Genomic DNA, 12697 nt, shown 5'->3' on the forward strand with positions numbered 1-12697 from the left:
TGACAGAACAGGCCCTTCAGCCCATGATGTTATGCTGACCCATGGAAACCTACTCTACAACAATCAAAACCTTCCTTAACTCATGCCTGTAACCCTCTATTTTTCTTAAATCTGAGAATCTTTTAAATGCCCCGATAGTACCAGCCTCAACTATGGGTCGATCAGAGGGCAGGTGAAGAAAAATCCTGCTCTCTCAAAGAGAGGCAAAGTCGGAGAGCAACATGGATTCACACCACCCAGCACACGCTCTGTTCTCGCTGCTGCCATCAGGAAAGAGGTCTAGGTGCCTTAAGACTCACACCACCAGCTTCAGGAACAGCTGCTCCCCCTCCTCAACAACAAACTTAATCAGGGACTCATTTAAGGACTCGTACCCTTTATTGATTATTTAATTATCCCTGTATTGCACAGTTAATTTGCTTTTATATTCATTATTTGTTTACACATACACGCTGTGTCCAAGTTTTTTTTTGCACTACCAATTAGTGGTAATTCTGCCTCGTCTGCAGGAAGAAGAATAAATCTGAAATCTGGTCTGAATCTGAATTCGTTAGTTGAAGGAGGTGGAAAATCTCAGCACCTTCCCTGGGAGATCTCGCAATGTTCCAAGACATTCAGGGAATTCAGGCCAGGCTCCGATTTATTGTCAGAGTACATATATGATATCACATATCACCAGATTCTTTTACCTGTATGCAAGAAACAATTACCACTTACTGGCAGTGCAAAAGAAACACTGACTCAACAAACACATGTAAATAAATAAAGAAATGTAAAGAATCTGTGCAATACAGAAAGAGAAAAAAAATCAATAAAATGCAAAAATAAGAGTCCTTAAATGAGTCCCTGATTGAGTTTGTCGTTGAGGAGTCTGATGGTGAAGTGGTAGGAGGTGTTCCTGAACCTGATGGTGTGAGTCTTGTGGCACCGATACCTCTTTCCTGATGGCAGCAGTGAGAACAGAGCATGTGTTGGGTGATGTGGATCCTTGATGATCGCTGCTGCTCTCTGATGGCAGCGTTCCCTGTGGATGTTCTCGATGGTGGGGAAGGATTTGTCTGTGATGTCCTGGGCTGTGTCCACTCCCTTTTGCAAGAATTTCGCTCAGGGGGTATAGGTGTCCCCCATACTAGACCACAGGTAATAAGTGGGATTAGTTTTACACAGTCGCAGAACTAAACCTTTTGGCCAACCTTTCCTGAGTCACACTCATCCCATCTGCACCCTCCCCACATTTCAATCAGTTCCTGACCAGAGTCCACCACTCACCTGCACATCAGGGACTCTCTGGGGGCACCCGAGCAAGCCCACACAGACGGCAACAGATGGCATTGAACCTGGTTTTCTGGAGCAAAGAGGTGGCTTTTTGAGGCCACCGTGGAAATGATGGGCCAAATGTCCTGTACTGTGCACCATTTATTTTTGATTCTGTGAATGAGGTTGAATATTCTTAAATGGCCAATTGCCACATCGTCTCTCCACATGGTGTGTCCAAGTGTTCCCCTGGTTACCTGAGCTTGTGGAGTGTCCAACTGGTCCCGTGGTTACTTGAGTGTGTGGCGTGTCCGAGTTTTCCCATGGTTACCTGAGTGTGTGGCGTGTCCATGTGTTCCCACAGTTACATGGGTGCATTGAGTGTCTGAGTGTTGCTGCCTGTTGAAATGTATCTGCGATGACCTCCTGGTTTTGCGTCCAGACTTGTCTTGATGTCTTTGAACCGTGGCCTCATCGCTGATCATTTGTTCCCCAGTGGGAAGCCTTCAGTCTCCCAGAGCTGCAGAACTTCCTGCGGATACTGGCCAAAGAGGAAGAGGATCAGTTTGAGCTCCTGAGGAGACGCTACAAGACCTACAGAATAAAGCTGGAGGCGGCGTTGAAAGCCGCAGTGAAGCCAGATTAAGCTCCACCCGAACCACGAGCTCCAGGGGAATGAGTGAAATGGGGAATTCGCCTTCAAACCTGATGACGTCTCGTCTGGCGCACCTGGAGCATTGGACCACGGACCAAGAGCTAGACCTCTCCTCCTGACGCTTGCACAACCGGCAAGTCTACTGGACAATCATGAGGGTTATTTATAAATTGGCTGCTGGCCTGTCAGCTGTTGAATATACTGTAAGGGTGGTGAGATCTCCTTGTGTTTACCTCACTTTACAATGGTAGTTTCAACCCACTGGTGTACACAACCCGCGATGAAAGCCCTGGACTGTGTATTTCCGCTGCCCTACCTGTGCTAGAGTAAGAGAGACCTCGCTGCTCCCAAGTTGTGGAGACTGAGTTCAATGCAAAAATCCTCCTGGCTCCCTTCAAGGTGAGAATTCTTGGGGATCTGTCTGCAATCGTCACCGAACGTCTCCCAGTGCCGAATGGTCGTTTGTGGTTGGAATGCTCAACGTTATATTTTAAACAATACTGATTTACATGTGAAAATTATTTAAAAGCTCTCAGACAGGACGAGGAGAGGTGGAGGGGATTGAAGTGTCTTGAGATCACTTGAGACAAAAGCCAGTGATGGAGCATGTGAGGAAGGCAAGTGTTTGGATGAGAATGTGGTGTAAAGGCAAGAAGATGTATTAAAGAGGTGCGCAGTGGTAAAGGTGGATTGTTTAGGTAGGCAGGATGGAATTATTGAGGTTTGGAGAAGGGGTGCAGCAAGTTAGAAAACCTCCAGCAGAAACCAGATAGTCTTGTGCTCTCCGACCCAGATGGTGAACAGGTAGGCAGTGGCTCAGTGTTAAGGACCAGGAGAGGCCTGTGGGCTCGCTGTTTGCAAATGTGCCATTGCCCAGTGCTTGGCCATCACAGCTCCGAGGTTGTGGGGATAATTGAAAGATCCAGGCCAGAGGCATGCAGGACTGCGGCCGGGCGAAAGAGCTCCTTGGAGGTGGACCCTGCGCTCTATGTCCAAGAGGTCGTCAGGCAGCGAACCATCACAGGCTACCGAAACCCAAGTCAAGGAAGAGGTTAGATTAAAGATAAGGACCAACCTGAGTGCAACCAAGGTGGTCGGCATGGGGGTGCGGCGATTAGTACTGCTGCTTAATGGCGCGGCAGTTAGTACTGCTACCCCACTGCTACAACAACCTGGGTTCAATCCTGACCTCTGGTGACATCTGTGTGAGGTTTGTTCTGCCTTCCACCCCTGAGTGGATTTCTGTGGGGGGCTCCAGTTTCCTCGCATGCCCAAACCTGTGCCAGATAAAGGGGAGTCGATAGACATGAAGCAGAATTTACTGGAAGCTATCAATAGCCCGATGGACCAAATGGCCCCCTGTGTAATAAACAAAGGCCCAAGTCTAAGGGTTTTTTTTAATACGCCTACATGATTTGAGCCGAACCAGAGGCATTTGCGGAAAAGAGTGAAAGAGTAGCAGTTGTGGTTGAATTTCACATGAGAGCGAGAGACGGAGAGGAGTGGAGAGAAAGAGAGGGAGAGAGAGAGAGAAACAAGCACAGAAAGGCGGACAGAGAGACATATGAGAGATAGAGAGATATGAAGACGAGAGAGAGAGATCTGGGGGGGGGGGGGGATGTTGTAGACACTCAGCAGGTGAAGACATCCCATTACAGTGGGTCGAAGGGAATAAGTAAGAGTTTAGAGTCAAAGCAACTTGATTTTTCTAAGAAAAGCAGTATGACTTGTAATTGAGACACACGGTCCAAGGATCATGAGGTTATGAACCAAACAGAACAGCCCCCCTGTCGGAGAACTTGGCAACCAGGTCCAAGGTTGCCCTGACTCTGATTTACAAAGTTGCATTCCTCTCTTGTGTCCTATTTAACTGTATTGAAGATGATGCTGTGCCCTTGTGATTGGCCTCTGACTCACTGGAGTCTCTCCCTCTGTGGGGCCACTGGCTCCCAGGAGGAATGTCTTTTTGCCCTGGGGGATGTTCAGCGATGTGCCCCAGAGCTCCTGTCATGGAATCCGAGGACCATTCAGAACCTGACGCTCCTCTGTGTGATAACTTGTAAACCAGACTGAACCAGCGTCAGTGTTTCCCATGCTTGTGTTGCACTCTATCACAGCAACAACTGGTGAGATTGGAAGCGGATGCACTTTGAATTCCATTCCATTTGAGAATGGATCGCTCGAGGGGGGTGGTCTAGATGGTGGAGTGCTATGAGATTGGACATAAGGCTAAGCGGGTTGTCCATGCTGTGAGGCTTCTAATGAGGGAGAGTCAGTCCAATAGAGTCTGGCGTTGCTACAGTTTGGGGTGTGTGAGGGAGCAAAGATCAGGTGAAGCTTCATCGGGCTTCTGCTGGCTGTAACTGAGGAGGAAACTAGCGTGCACTGCAGGTTGATGATCCCGGACACCTCCACACCCCCTGTCAGTGAGACTCGCAGAAGACCGCAGACCCTGGAACCGACAGCAAATCTATTGGAGGAGCTCAGTGGGTCGAGCAGCATCTGTGGGAAGAGAAGAATTGTCGGCACTGCCTGGAGTCTCGACGGAGGGATGGGCTCAAAACGCCAGCGGATGTTGCTCAACCCACTGAGTTCCCCCAGCGGGTTGTTCCTTTTTTATCCCTTCTGACTGTGGACCTCTCCTACACCCGTTCCCATGTCTGTCATTATGTGGAGAGACAAAAATTCTTGCCGATGATCTGGTCAAGTATCTGTGGCCCAACATTCAGCCCTATTCCTGATCTAGTCACCCAGCTGAGAGAGGGGCTTCAGAGCAACAGAGGCATGGCATGGTATCATTTAAACTGAGGATAGTCGCTTTTCAACCCCCTTCGAAAAGGTCCAGGGTTGTGTTCTGTTCTTCAGCAAACGTACAGTCAGGAATGGAAGACTCGGACACTTCAGTTTCTCCAGTTTATTACACACAAGTTTGGCAGAAGGTCCATCACCACCCCACCCCACCCCCGCACCCGTAGGGGATCCAGGAACTCCCCGAACATACAGTTACACCCCGCTGCAATCTGACTTGACCAATCCACAAAAAAAAACCCCCCTTCCATGAGACAAGCATTACCCTATCAGCGTTAAGCTACACCCCACCTCACTGACAAAAGGCAAAGGAGGAAAAACCCAACACCCAACCCCAACCAACCAATTTTCCCCTGCAACCGCTGCAATCGTGTCTGCCTGTCCCGCATCGGACTTGTCAGCCACAAACGAGCCTGCAGCTGACGTGGACTTTTTACCCCTTCCATAAATCTTCGTCCGCGAAGCCAAGCCAAAGACACACTATTCACATGTAAACCGCATCATTAGGTGAATCAATCACATAACCAGGTTCACCCCTTCCCCCTTCCTTCTTGATCTGGGGAACTCCAGGCTGGTGGAAATTTACTGGCTGGGCAGAGGTTGCTCAGCCACAATCATCAAACCATTATTCACTGGGTGTAGCAACCTCAGGCACATGAATTTAAACAAACTAACCTTGTAATGTGAACCTCTCATAATGGGGCTCTGGGTATATTGCTTCATTTCACTGTGTAAAAGTGCCTTGGAGTTGTGACTTGTAGCATCCAAGGCGCTATGGAAATGGAAACTGCCTCTTTAATCCAAGTGATCCAGTCTTTGTTACATATTGTTTGGTTTAGGACCAAAGATGTTTGCTCCCTCCCCAATGCTGCTTGGATAATATTTAATATATGGCTACTGTATTAATATCCAAAGGATAGATAAGTTGTTACAAAATTGTTGCGAACATGGTTCAGTCAGGGAAAGAGAAAGACTATAAAAGAATTTTTTTCTGAAGTTTTTGGTTATTGGGAAGGGTTGGGGGTTTGCAGAGAGAGGTGGAGAGACCCCTTCCCTGAATGTGTCACTACTCAATCTCCCCCTAAAAACGATAACAAGTGTTCCAGGGTCATTAGAGTCGATACAGGCAGGGACACACACTACATGAACCCACGGACAACAGGAGACTTGCCTTTGCTGGGGATTGTCTCTGCGTCACTGGAATTTCTACCCTGCCAGATGACCAGTTCTTGACATGAAACAGATTTTGTTCCTAAACTGTTATTTCTTCCCCCACCTCCCTGAACGTTCGGCGGGAGGGCATTGTGGCAAGAGGGAAGCCCATGCTTTCGATCCCATTCAAGGTCCAGGGGACTGTCGGAGACTGTGCTTGAAACACAGGGAGATCGCAGGGGTGGACAAACGCAAACTGCTAAATGACAAAGGAGCAACGTGGTGACAAATCACGTCTGCTCTCCAGGTTGCATTTTTATTGCGTGACAGCTGACACCAAAGAATAATAAAACTAGGGCACTTTAGCAAATCAGGGAATTGTTCCGAAACCAATGAGAAAAACAATGAAACTTGATGTTTAAGTTAGCAAGTCTGTTTTCCAGTTGTTCGCCATTTTGTATTCCTAATTTAAAAAAGAAAGGTGTACCAAGGTTTCATACTGAGCAGAAGTCAACATTTTTGTTTTACGTAGACGTGCAAAAGTCTTACTATTTTTGCTGGGATCTCTGCTCTCCTGCTCCGAGACGATTGAGAAGGAGAGTTGTATTTTGTTTTGTACTTCCTTTACTGTGAATAGTAGCTTGTGTTTAAGCCTTACTTGAACCATTTGCACGCCTCTCTCTCTCTGTCTCTCTCTCGAGCCCAAGGCCAGAGAATATGGGCGGCGCACATGTGCTGCACCAGAGGCTAGGTCGTTCCAGTACACTGAGCCCCTGGTGATAGCTGTGGCTGATGCTCCCCTGATGTAATGTACTTCTGATCCTTGTGGTGAAACACGAGTTTGTGTGTCACTTAATCACAAACCACTTAGTGCTTTGTCAACACGTGCAAGGGTACAGAACATGGATGTTGACTTTTAATTGTGGATCTGCATGTGAGGAAAATCACAAACAGTAGGCAGTGTGTAGGACCGAGTATTACTGTATTTATATTGGTACAAGTGGAAATTTATTTTTATTAAGGAAGAATTATTCTCTTTCCTTTTTAAGATATTAAATTTGAATAAAATGGCTTTTGTAAGCTGTGGCATATTTTAATAAAGATAAAATTGACAGGGATCCTCTGTTTATGTATCTTTTTAAAATGTATTGATTTATTCCAGCCTTTTAAACCCGTGCTGCTCAATTGCGCCCAAATTAACCGCCAACCACGTGTGTTTCGAAGGGTGGGAGGAGACCAGAGCACAGACTGGGGGAGAACTTGCCAACTCCTTAAAGATATGGTTAGCACAACACTGTTAGAGCCCCAGCGATCAGGGATGGCGTTTGAATCCCGTGTCTGCGTGGGATTTCACCGGGGGATCCAATTTTTTCCCACCATTCAAAACGTACCGGGGGTTGTAAGTTAAATGGGCGCCACGGGGCTCGTGGGCCAAAAGGGCCTGTTACCATGCTACATATCTACATTTTTTTTATAAATGGAAAAAAAAGCACAGGATTTGAACATGAGTCGCTGGCTCCATAATAGTGTTACACGTAAAGCCATTACTGTGTTTAGATCAATTAATGGTAATGTTTATTGACATGGACAATAAGTGCACTGAGATTCTTCCTTGTAGCAGCCAAACAGGAACTTTTGTAAGAAAAACAACTCCAATAATGTTCCCCCAACCCAAGCACCCTGCAAATTCTTCAGATAAGGATTGGCAACTTGAATGAAGACGGTAGTTGACACGCTTGCCATCATCAGTCAAGGCGCTGAGTGGGTGACACGTTAGGGACATTGGTGAGACTGCACTTGGAGGATCGCACGCAGTTGTGGTCACCCAGCAATAGAAAAGGTATATAAAGATGGAAAGGGTGCAGAGACGGTTTGCAAGATTGGGAGTGGGGCTGGCAGGCTTGAATTACAAGAAGCTGGAGAGACTGGGGCTTTTCTTCCTAGAGTATGGGACACGGAGACCTTAAAGTGGTTTTTAAAATCATGAGGGGCAGAGATAAGGTAAGTTGTTATACCCTTTTTCTCAGAGTGGATGAATCTTAAAACAAGAGGGCATAGATTTAAGGTGAGCAGGGAAAAGTTTAAAAGGGACCTGAGGGTGCTGGGTTTCTGGAATCAATTGCCGGATGAAGTGGCGGGAGGAGAGGGGGCAATTGTTCCTAAGGCATTGTAACATGGACACGGAAAAGAAGGATTGAGAGGGGTGTGGGTCCAATGCAGGCAAATGGGGCTAGTTTGGTCGGCAAGGTCAAGTTGAGCCAAAAGGCCTGTTCTGCTGCATGGAAGCTCTATGATGGAGAGTGAGGAAATTATTGTCCATTAGTCTGGCTTCCAAACTGGGAGGGGGAGGAGGTTGGAGACTACCGGGTGGTGGGTTTTGGACCCTTGGCACCAGAGTTGGTAACCCCCTCTCCCCGCCCCCAAACTTTGAAAGAAATAAATTTGGATGTCATAGAACATTGATGTGTGTGAGAAGAGTATTCCAACTCAAATGTTTCTCATGATCTAAGATGTTCAGTCCCTGTTAATCTTTTTCTCAGTTTTGATGACATATCAATGGATTGGGGTGAGCTGGTGATGCTGGTTGGCAAGAGAGAGCTGAGAGCCACAATAGTAGCTCTGCCTGAGACTGCAAGGAACTACAGAGATCTGTTAATTTGGCTCAGGCCCGTCAAACACCCCTCCATACCACCGACTCCATCCAGACGTCCTGCTACCCTTGGGATACTGAAGTATCCGTCCCACCCCAATCTCACTCCCTTCTCCCCCACACCCCCCCACCCCTTCTATAGGGTAGAGGCTTGAAAACACCAACTTCCAGATTCAAGGACAGTTTCCTTGCTGCTGTCATCAGCCTCTTCACAGTAAAAGACGATGCCCCTGCTCTCTTCATTAGACTCGGAAGAAAGCTCACAGGAGTAAAATCACGCAGCTTTTCTGTGCACTAACTGATCTCTCTGCCACTCTGTGCTGTGTTACGAGTGGGTAACTAACTGAACCTACGCATACTGTACCTCTTTACAGTGACAATAAATTTGAACTCGTTTTAACTACTGTTCCCCATACCATATGCTTTAGGTTTTGCTCATTGACTTATTGTGGCACTCATCCTGTAATACGGATTTAATATTAAACCACGTAAGTAGGGATTGACTTGCCTGGAGATCGTGCAGAACAAAGCTTTACACCAGATCTTGGTGCATGAGGCAGTCAACAATTCAATTTGAATGAGGGTTTCAGTTGCAGAGATGCTGAGGAAATGAGATTAACATTTAATGTAATAAATATACAAAATTTGAAACTTTTGCATGACATAAAGGCACACATAAGGTGCCACTAAAAATGCCCAGAGCCCCCACCTTCAGAGACTCTCTGATTGTAAGGCACTCGGGCAGTTTCTGCAAATGGTAAATCTGCCTGCCTTATGGCAGACCACAACAAATTCTGCATAATATTACACTGCCGTTTTTATGTGGCAATAAATTAAATCTTGACACCAAGTGCCTGTGGATTCACCTCCTGCGCTTCTGCACCCACGCGGCCTTCTGTCCATTCCAGCATTGAACCTGAGCGCCCGGTTGTTCCAAACCACCACCACCACCCCAATACGATCAGGGAGCCACGCATAGTAATTAGTTGGGAGGTAGAAGTGGGGGTGGGTAGGTTCATGCAGATGCGAGTCAAAAAAGGGAGACTGCAACCCCTCTGACCCTGTTCTCATACCACCTGTCTCCCCTCTGCATGCCCTGCCCTGATCACTGGTTTTGACCAGAAATGTCGACAATTCTGTTTCTCCCACTGATGCTGCTCGACCTACTGGGTTCTGTAGTAGACAAGCTCCTCTGCCCATTCAACCACTTTGCAACCCCAGCAGTCAGTGCCACATCTGGATGTGTGTTGGACGATCCGCCTCTTTACATCCACCCGCGTCCCATTTTGACTTAAGGAAAAAATGTTTTCTTTTACAAAAGGTCCCTGCAGCTGTGCTGGATGGGCTCCACTGGAACTGTATTGACCATTAGACATAGGAGCAGAAATAGGCTATTCAGCCCATTGAGTCTGCTCCACCATTCAATCATGAGCTGACCCAAGGTAAGAGTGAAAAAATGAGAACATCTGTATAGGTGGCTGGGGATAAAGGGGAAGAATGGGGGGAGGGGGGAGTACAGACCCACACCAAAAGGTGTTAATTGGTTATGATAAGAGGACAAGTGAGAAGAGAGGCTCTGTGAAAGGAGACAGAGGGAAAAGGGAAGAGAGAAATGGAGAGACTGACTTGGGGGAAAGATTGGGGGAGGGGGATGGTGGTGTGAGTGAGGAAACCGGTTTGGTAGGTCTCAAAGGCAAGGACTCAACACAATTTTGATGCAGAAGGATTTTATTTATGGAAGGCAAGTGTGGGAAATGGTAATGTTGCAACACCACACGTGCACACAGTTCACACAGTTTACAGTTGCTGTGGGAAAGAAATAGTGGACAATTAATACAAACATGGGAGAAATAGAGTGGGAACAAAATACACACACATACCATGAACAGGTACATACAATGATAAAGGAAAAATCACTATGGTGTCCCACCACCTCTTGAATCAGTACAGGCACAGCTCTATGCTACAAGGGGCACTAATTAAACGCTCCCAACCCTTTTAACAGTGCACATCTTATCAACGGTTTCTCAGGCATCCTTCCACATTTCTAGGCCTGGATTGAAGCAGGGTGGTCTCAAGAGAGAGAACAAAGAGCACATGGCACCTTTATAATGCGGGAGGGTCCAGCCCAGGTCATTAGCAGGAAACAATGACCAGGAGGGTTAATCCAATTACAACAGGGCTCAAGGCCAAGTACCGACAGGATGGAGAGAACAGTCCAGGTAATTTAAATGGGCCCAATGGCAAGGTGTGCACTAATGGTGGGGCGGAACCAAACCTTGATTGGCAGCTGGTGTGTCGTCCGACTAGGTAGAGGGCAGTGCTGTCACATGACAGCCACAACCCTTCCCAATACAGGGGGGCATGGGTTGTTCTAACAGGAACCAGAGAAGTCGATGTTAATGCCATCTGGTGCATCATGAGTTAGTTGGAGAAGGCGCACTTAGTAAATTATCATACCATTACATTGTCCAATGAATAAGCTGTTGCTACCTTTCTCTGTTAGTCTGCTGCACATCATCTTGTTATGGCCACACTTATCTTGAGCGTACAAGGTCACACCTGCATCCTGTTACTCCTTAGTACTGGGTGACTCCTTCTCCGGTCCCAACTCATGATGTTTTTACCTTACGATACCCAGTCGGAAGATGAGGTGTTGTTCCTCCAATTTGTGGGTGGTCTCAGACTGGCAGCGCGTGAGACCGTGGACAGACACGTCAGCGAGGGAATGGGACAGGGATTTGAAATGGGTGGCCACTGAGAGATCCAGGCTATTGCGCTGGGCAACAGGAGGATGTGCCTGTTGTGGGAAGTTGGGCCACTAGAGGGCATGACATGTACAGTGAATCTATAGGAGCAGTAAAATGATGATAGTATCTTTCAGAAAAGCATCTTTCAGTTCATTAAAATCATGGAGTCGTCCATCACAGAATCTCCTTCGACCCAAATCGTGCACCTGGGATTATTATTGAATTTTTTGGGAAGCGATTAATTGAATAGCCAACTGCATCTATAGAGATATAATATTGCAAATACAGTGTATCTGAAATAAAACATACTTGTATCTTAACAATTCAGTTGTGGAGATACAAACTTAGCTAGTTGGGAGCTTGAAGAGGGAGAGGAGTAGAGGAAAGCAAGGGAGAAAGAGTGAGGAAGGAGGAGGAAGAGAGAGAGAAAGAATGAGAAAGCGGCGGGGGTAGGGGGGTTGGAGGGAGAGAGGGAAGACACCTAGCTAGCTGATGTCTTATGGTGATTGGTAATTACCTCTCAGCAGAAATTGTGGTGAATTTGCCTGAGAACCAACCACAAGGCACCGTAAATGCACTTTATTCTGTTGAAATCAGTCCCTGTTGGGAATCTACATTCATCTTTTTAATACTCCCAGAACTGACAAAACCCCACAATCCTTTCCAAATTACACCATCATTAGGTGAAAAACAATTAGTGCATTTGAAGCACAATTAACGTGGAACAAATACGTGCTAAATCCCCACTGAAATGGCACGATTGGGTTGAACAGTGAATTTGCTTCATTCTGTGTTATTGTTGGAATAAAGCAGGCTGGAATTAATCCAGGCAAAGTTGTCCTCTTCCTATCGCAGCCCAGATTAGTCAACCCATTCAGAAACACTGAACAGTGACGTTTTCAGTCCTACCCCAATCAGTACATTTCTTTGAGATGAGCTGAGGTGAGAGTTTGATTTTAAAGTCATAGTCGTTCAGCACGGAAACAGACCCTTCGGCCCAACCTGCCCATGCTGTCCAAAATGTCACATCCACACTATTCCCACCTGCCCACATACCACCCTAAGCAATCGGTGCTCTGTGATCAGCGAGGGATTGCTTAAGGTGGTATGTGAGTGGAAAGAAAAAGGTTGAAAACCACTGGTTTATCCTATCACTTTTTTTCTCAGACTTTGCCTCAACCACTTCCTCCGGCAGCCTGTTCTATTCACTTCCCACTCTCTGCAAAAAAAAGTTACATCTCGGGTCCCCATTAAATCTCCCTCCCTGGAAGAGGTGGCGGGATCCACGGACACACGATGTCTCTGTTGCTCTATATGGGGTGGGGGGGGGGCGGGGGGCAGGGGGGGGTGGCTGGACTAGTGGCTCCTCTTTCGTGCCTGTACAGGCAAACAAAGGAAAAAGGATTTGTGTATATTTTGCATCCATGA

General features: G+C 46.9%; 1 protein-coding gene across 1 annotated transcript in view; it reads left to right on the forward strand.

Annotated features, from left to right (window-relative positions):
- The window catches only part of LOC138746208 (ras association domain-containing protein 3-like), a 111450-nt gene extending 104463 nt beyond the window's left edge, over positions 1-6987 (forward strand). The window contains exon 6 of the mRNA XM_069904244.1: positions 1751-6987. Coding sequence (XP_069760345.1) covers positions 1751-1900 — 150 coding nt within the window. The 3' untranslated portion in view covers positions 1901-6987. The remainder of the gene's footprint in view (positions 1-1750) is intronic.
- Positions 6988-12697: the final 5710 nt, after the last annotated feature.

The sequence above is a fragment of the Narcine bancroftii genome, chromosome 11 (assembly GCF_036971445.1).
Source record: "Narcine bancroftii isolate sNarBan1 chromosome 11, sNarBan1.hap1, whole genome shotgun sequence".
NCBI classification, from domain to species: domain Eukaryota; kingdom Metazoa; phylum Chordata; class Chondrichthyes; order Torpediniformes; family Narcinidae; genus Narcine; species Narcine bancroftii.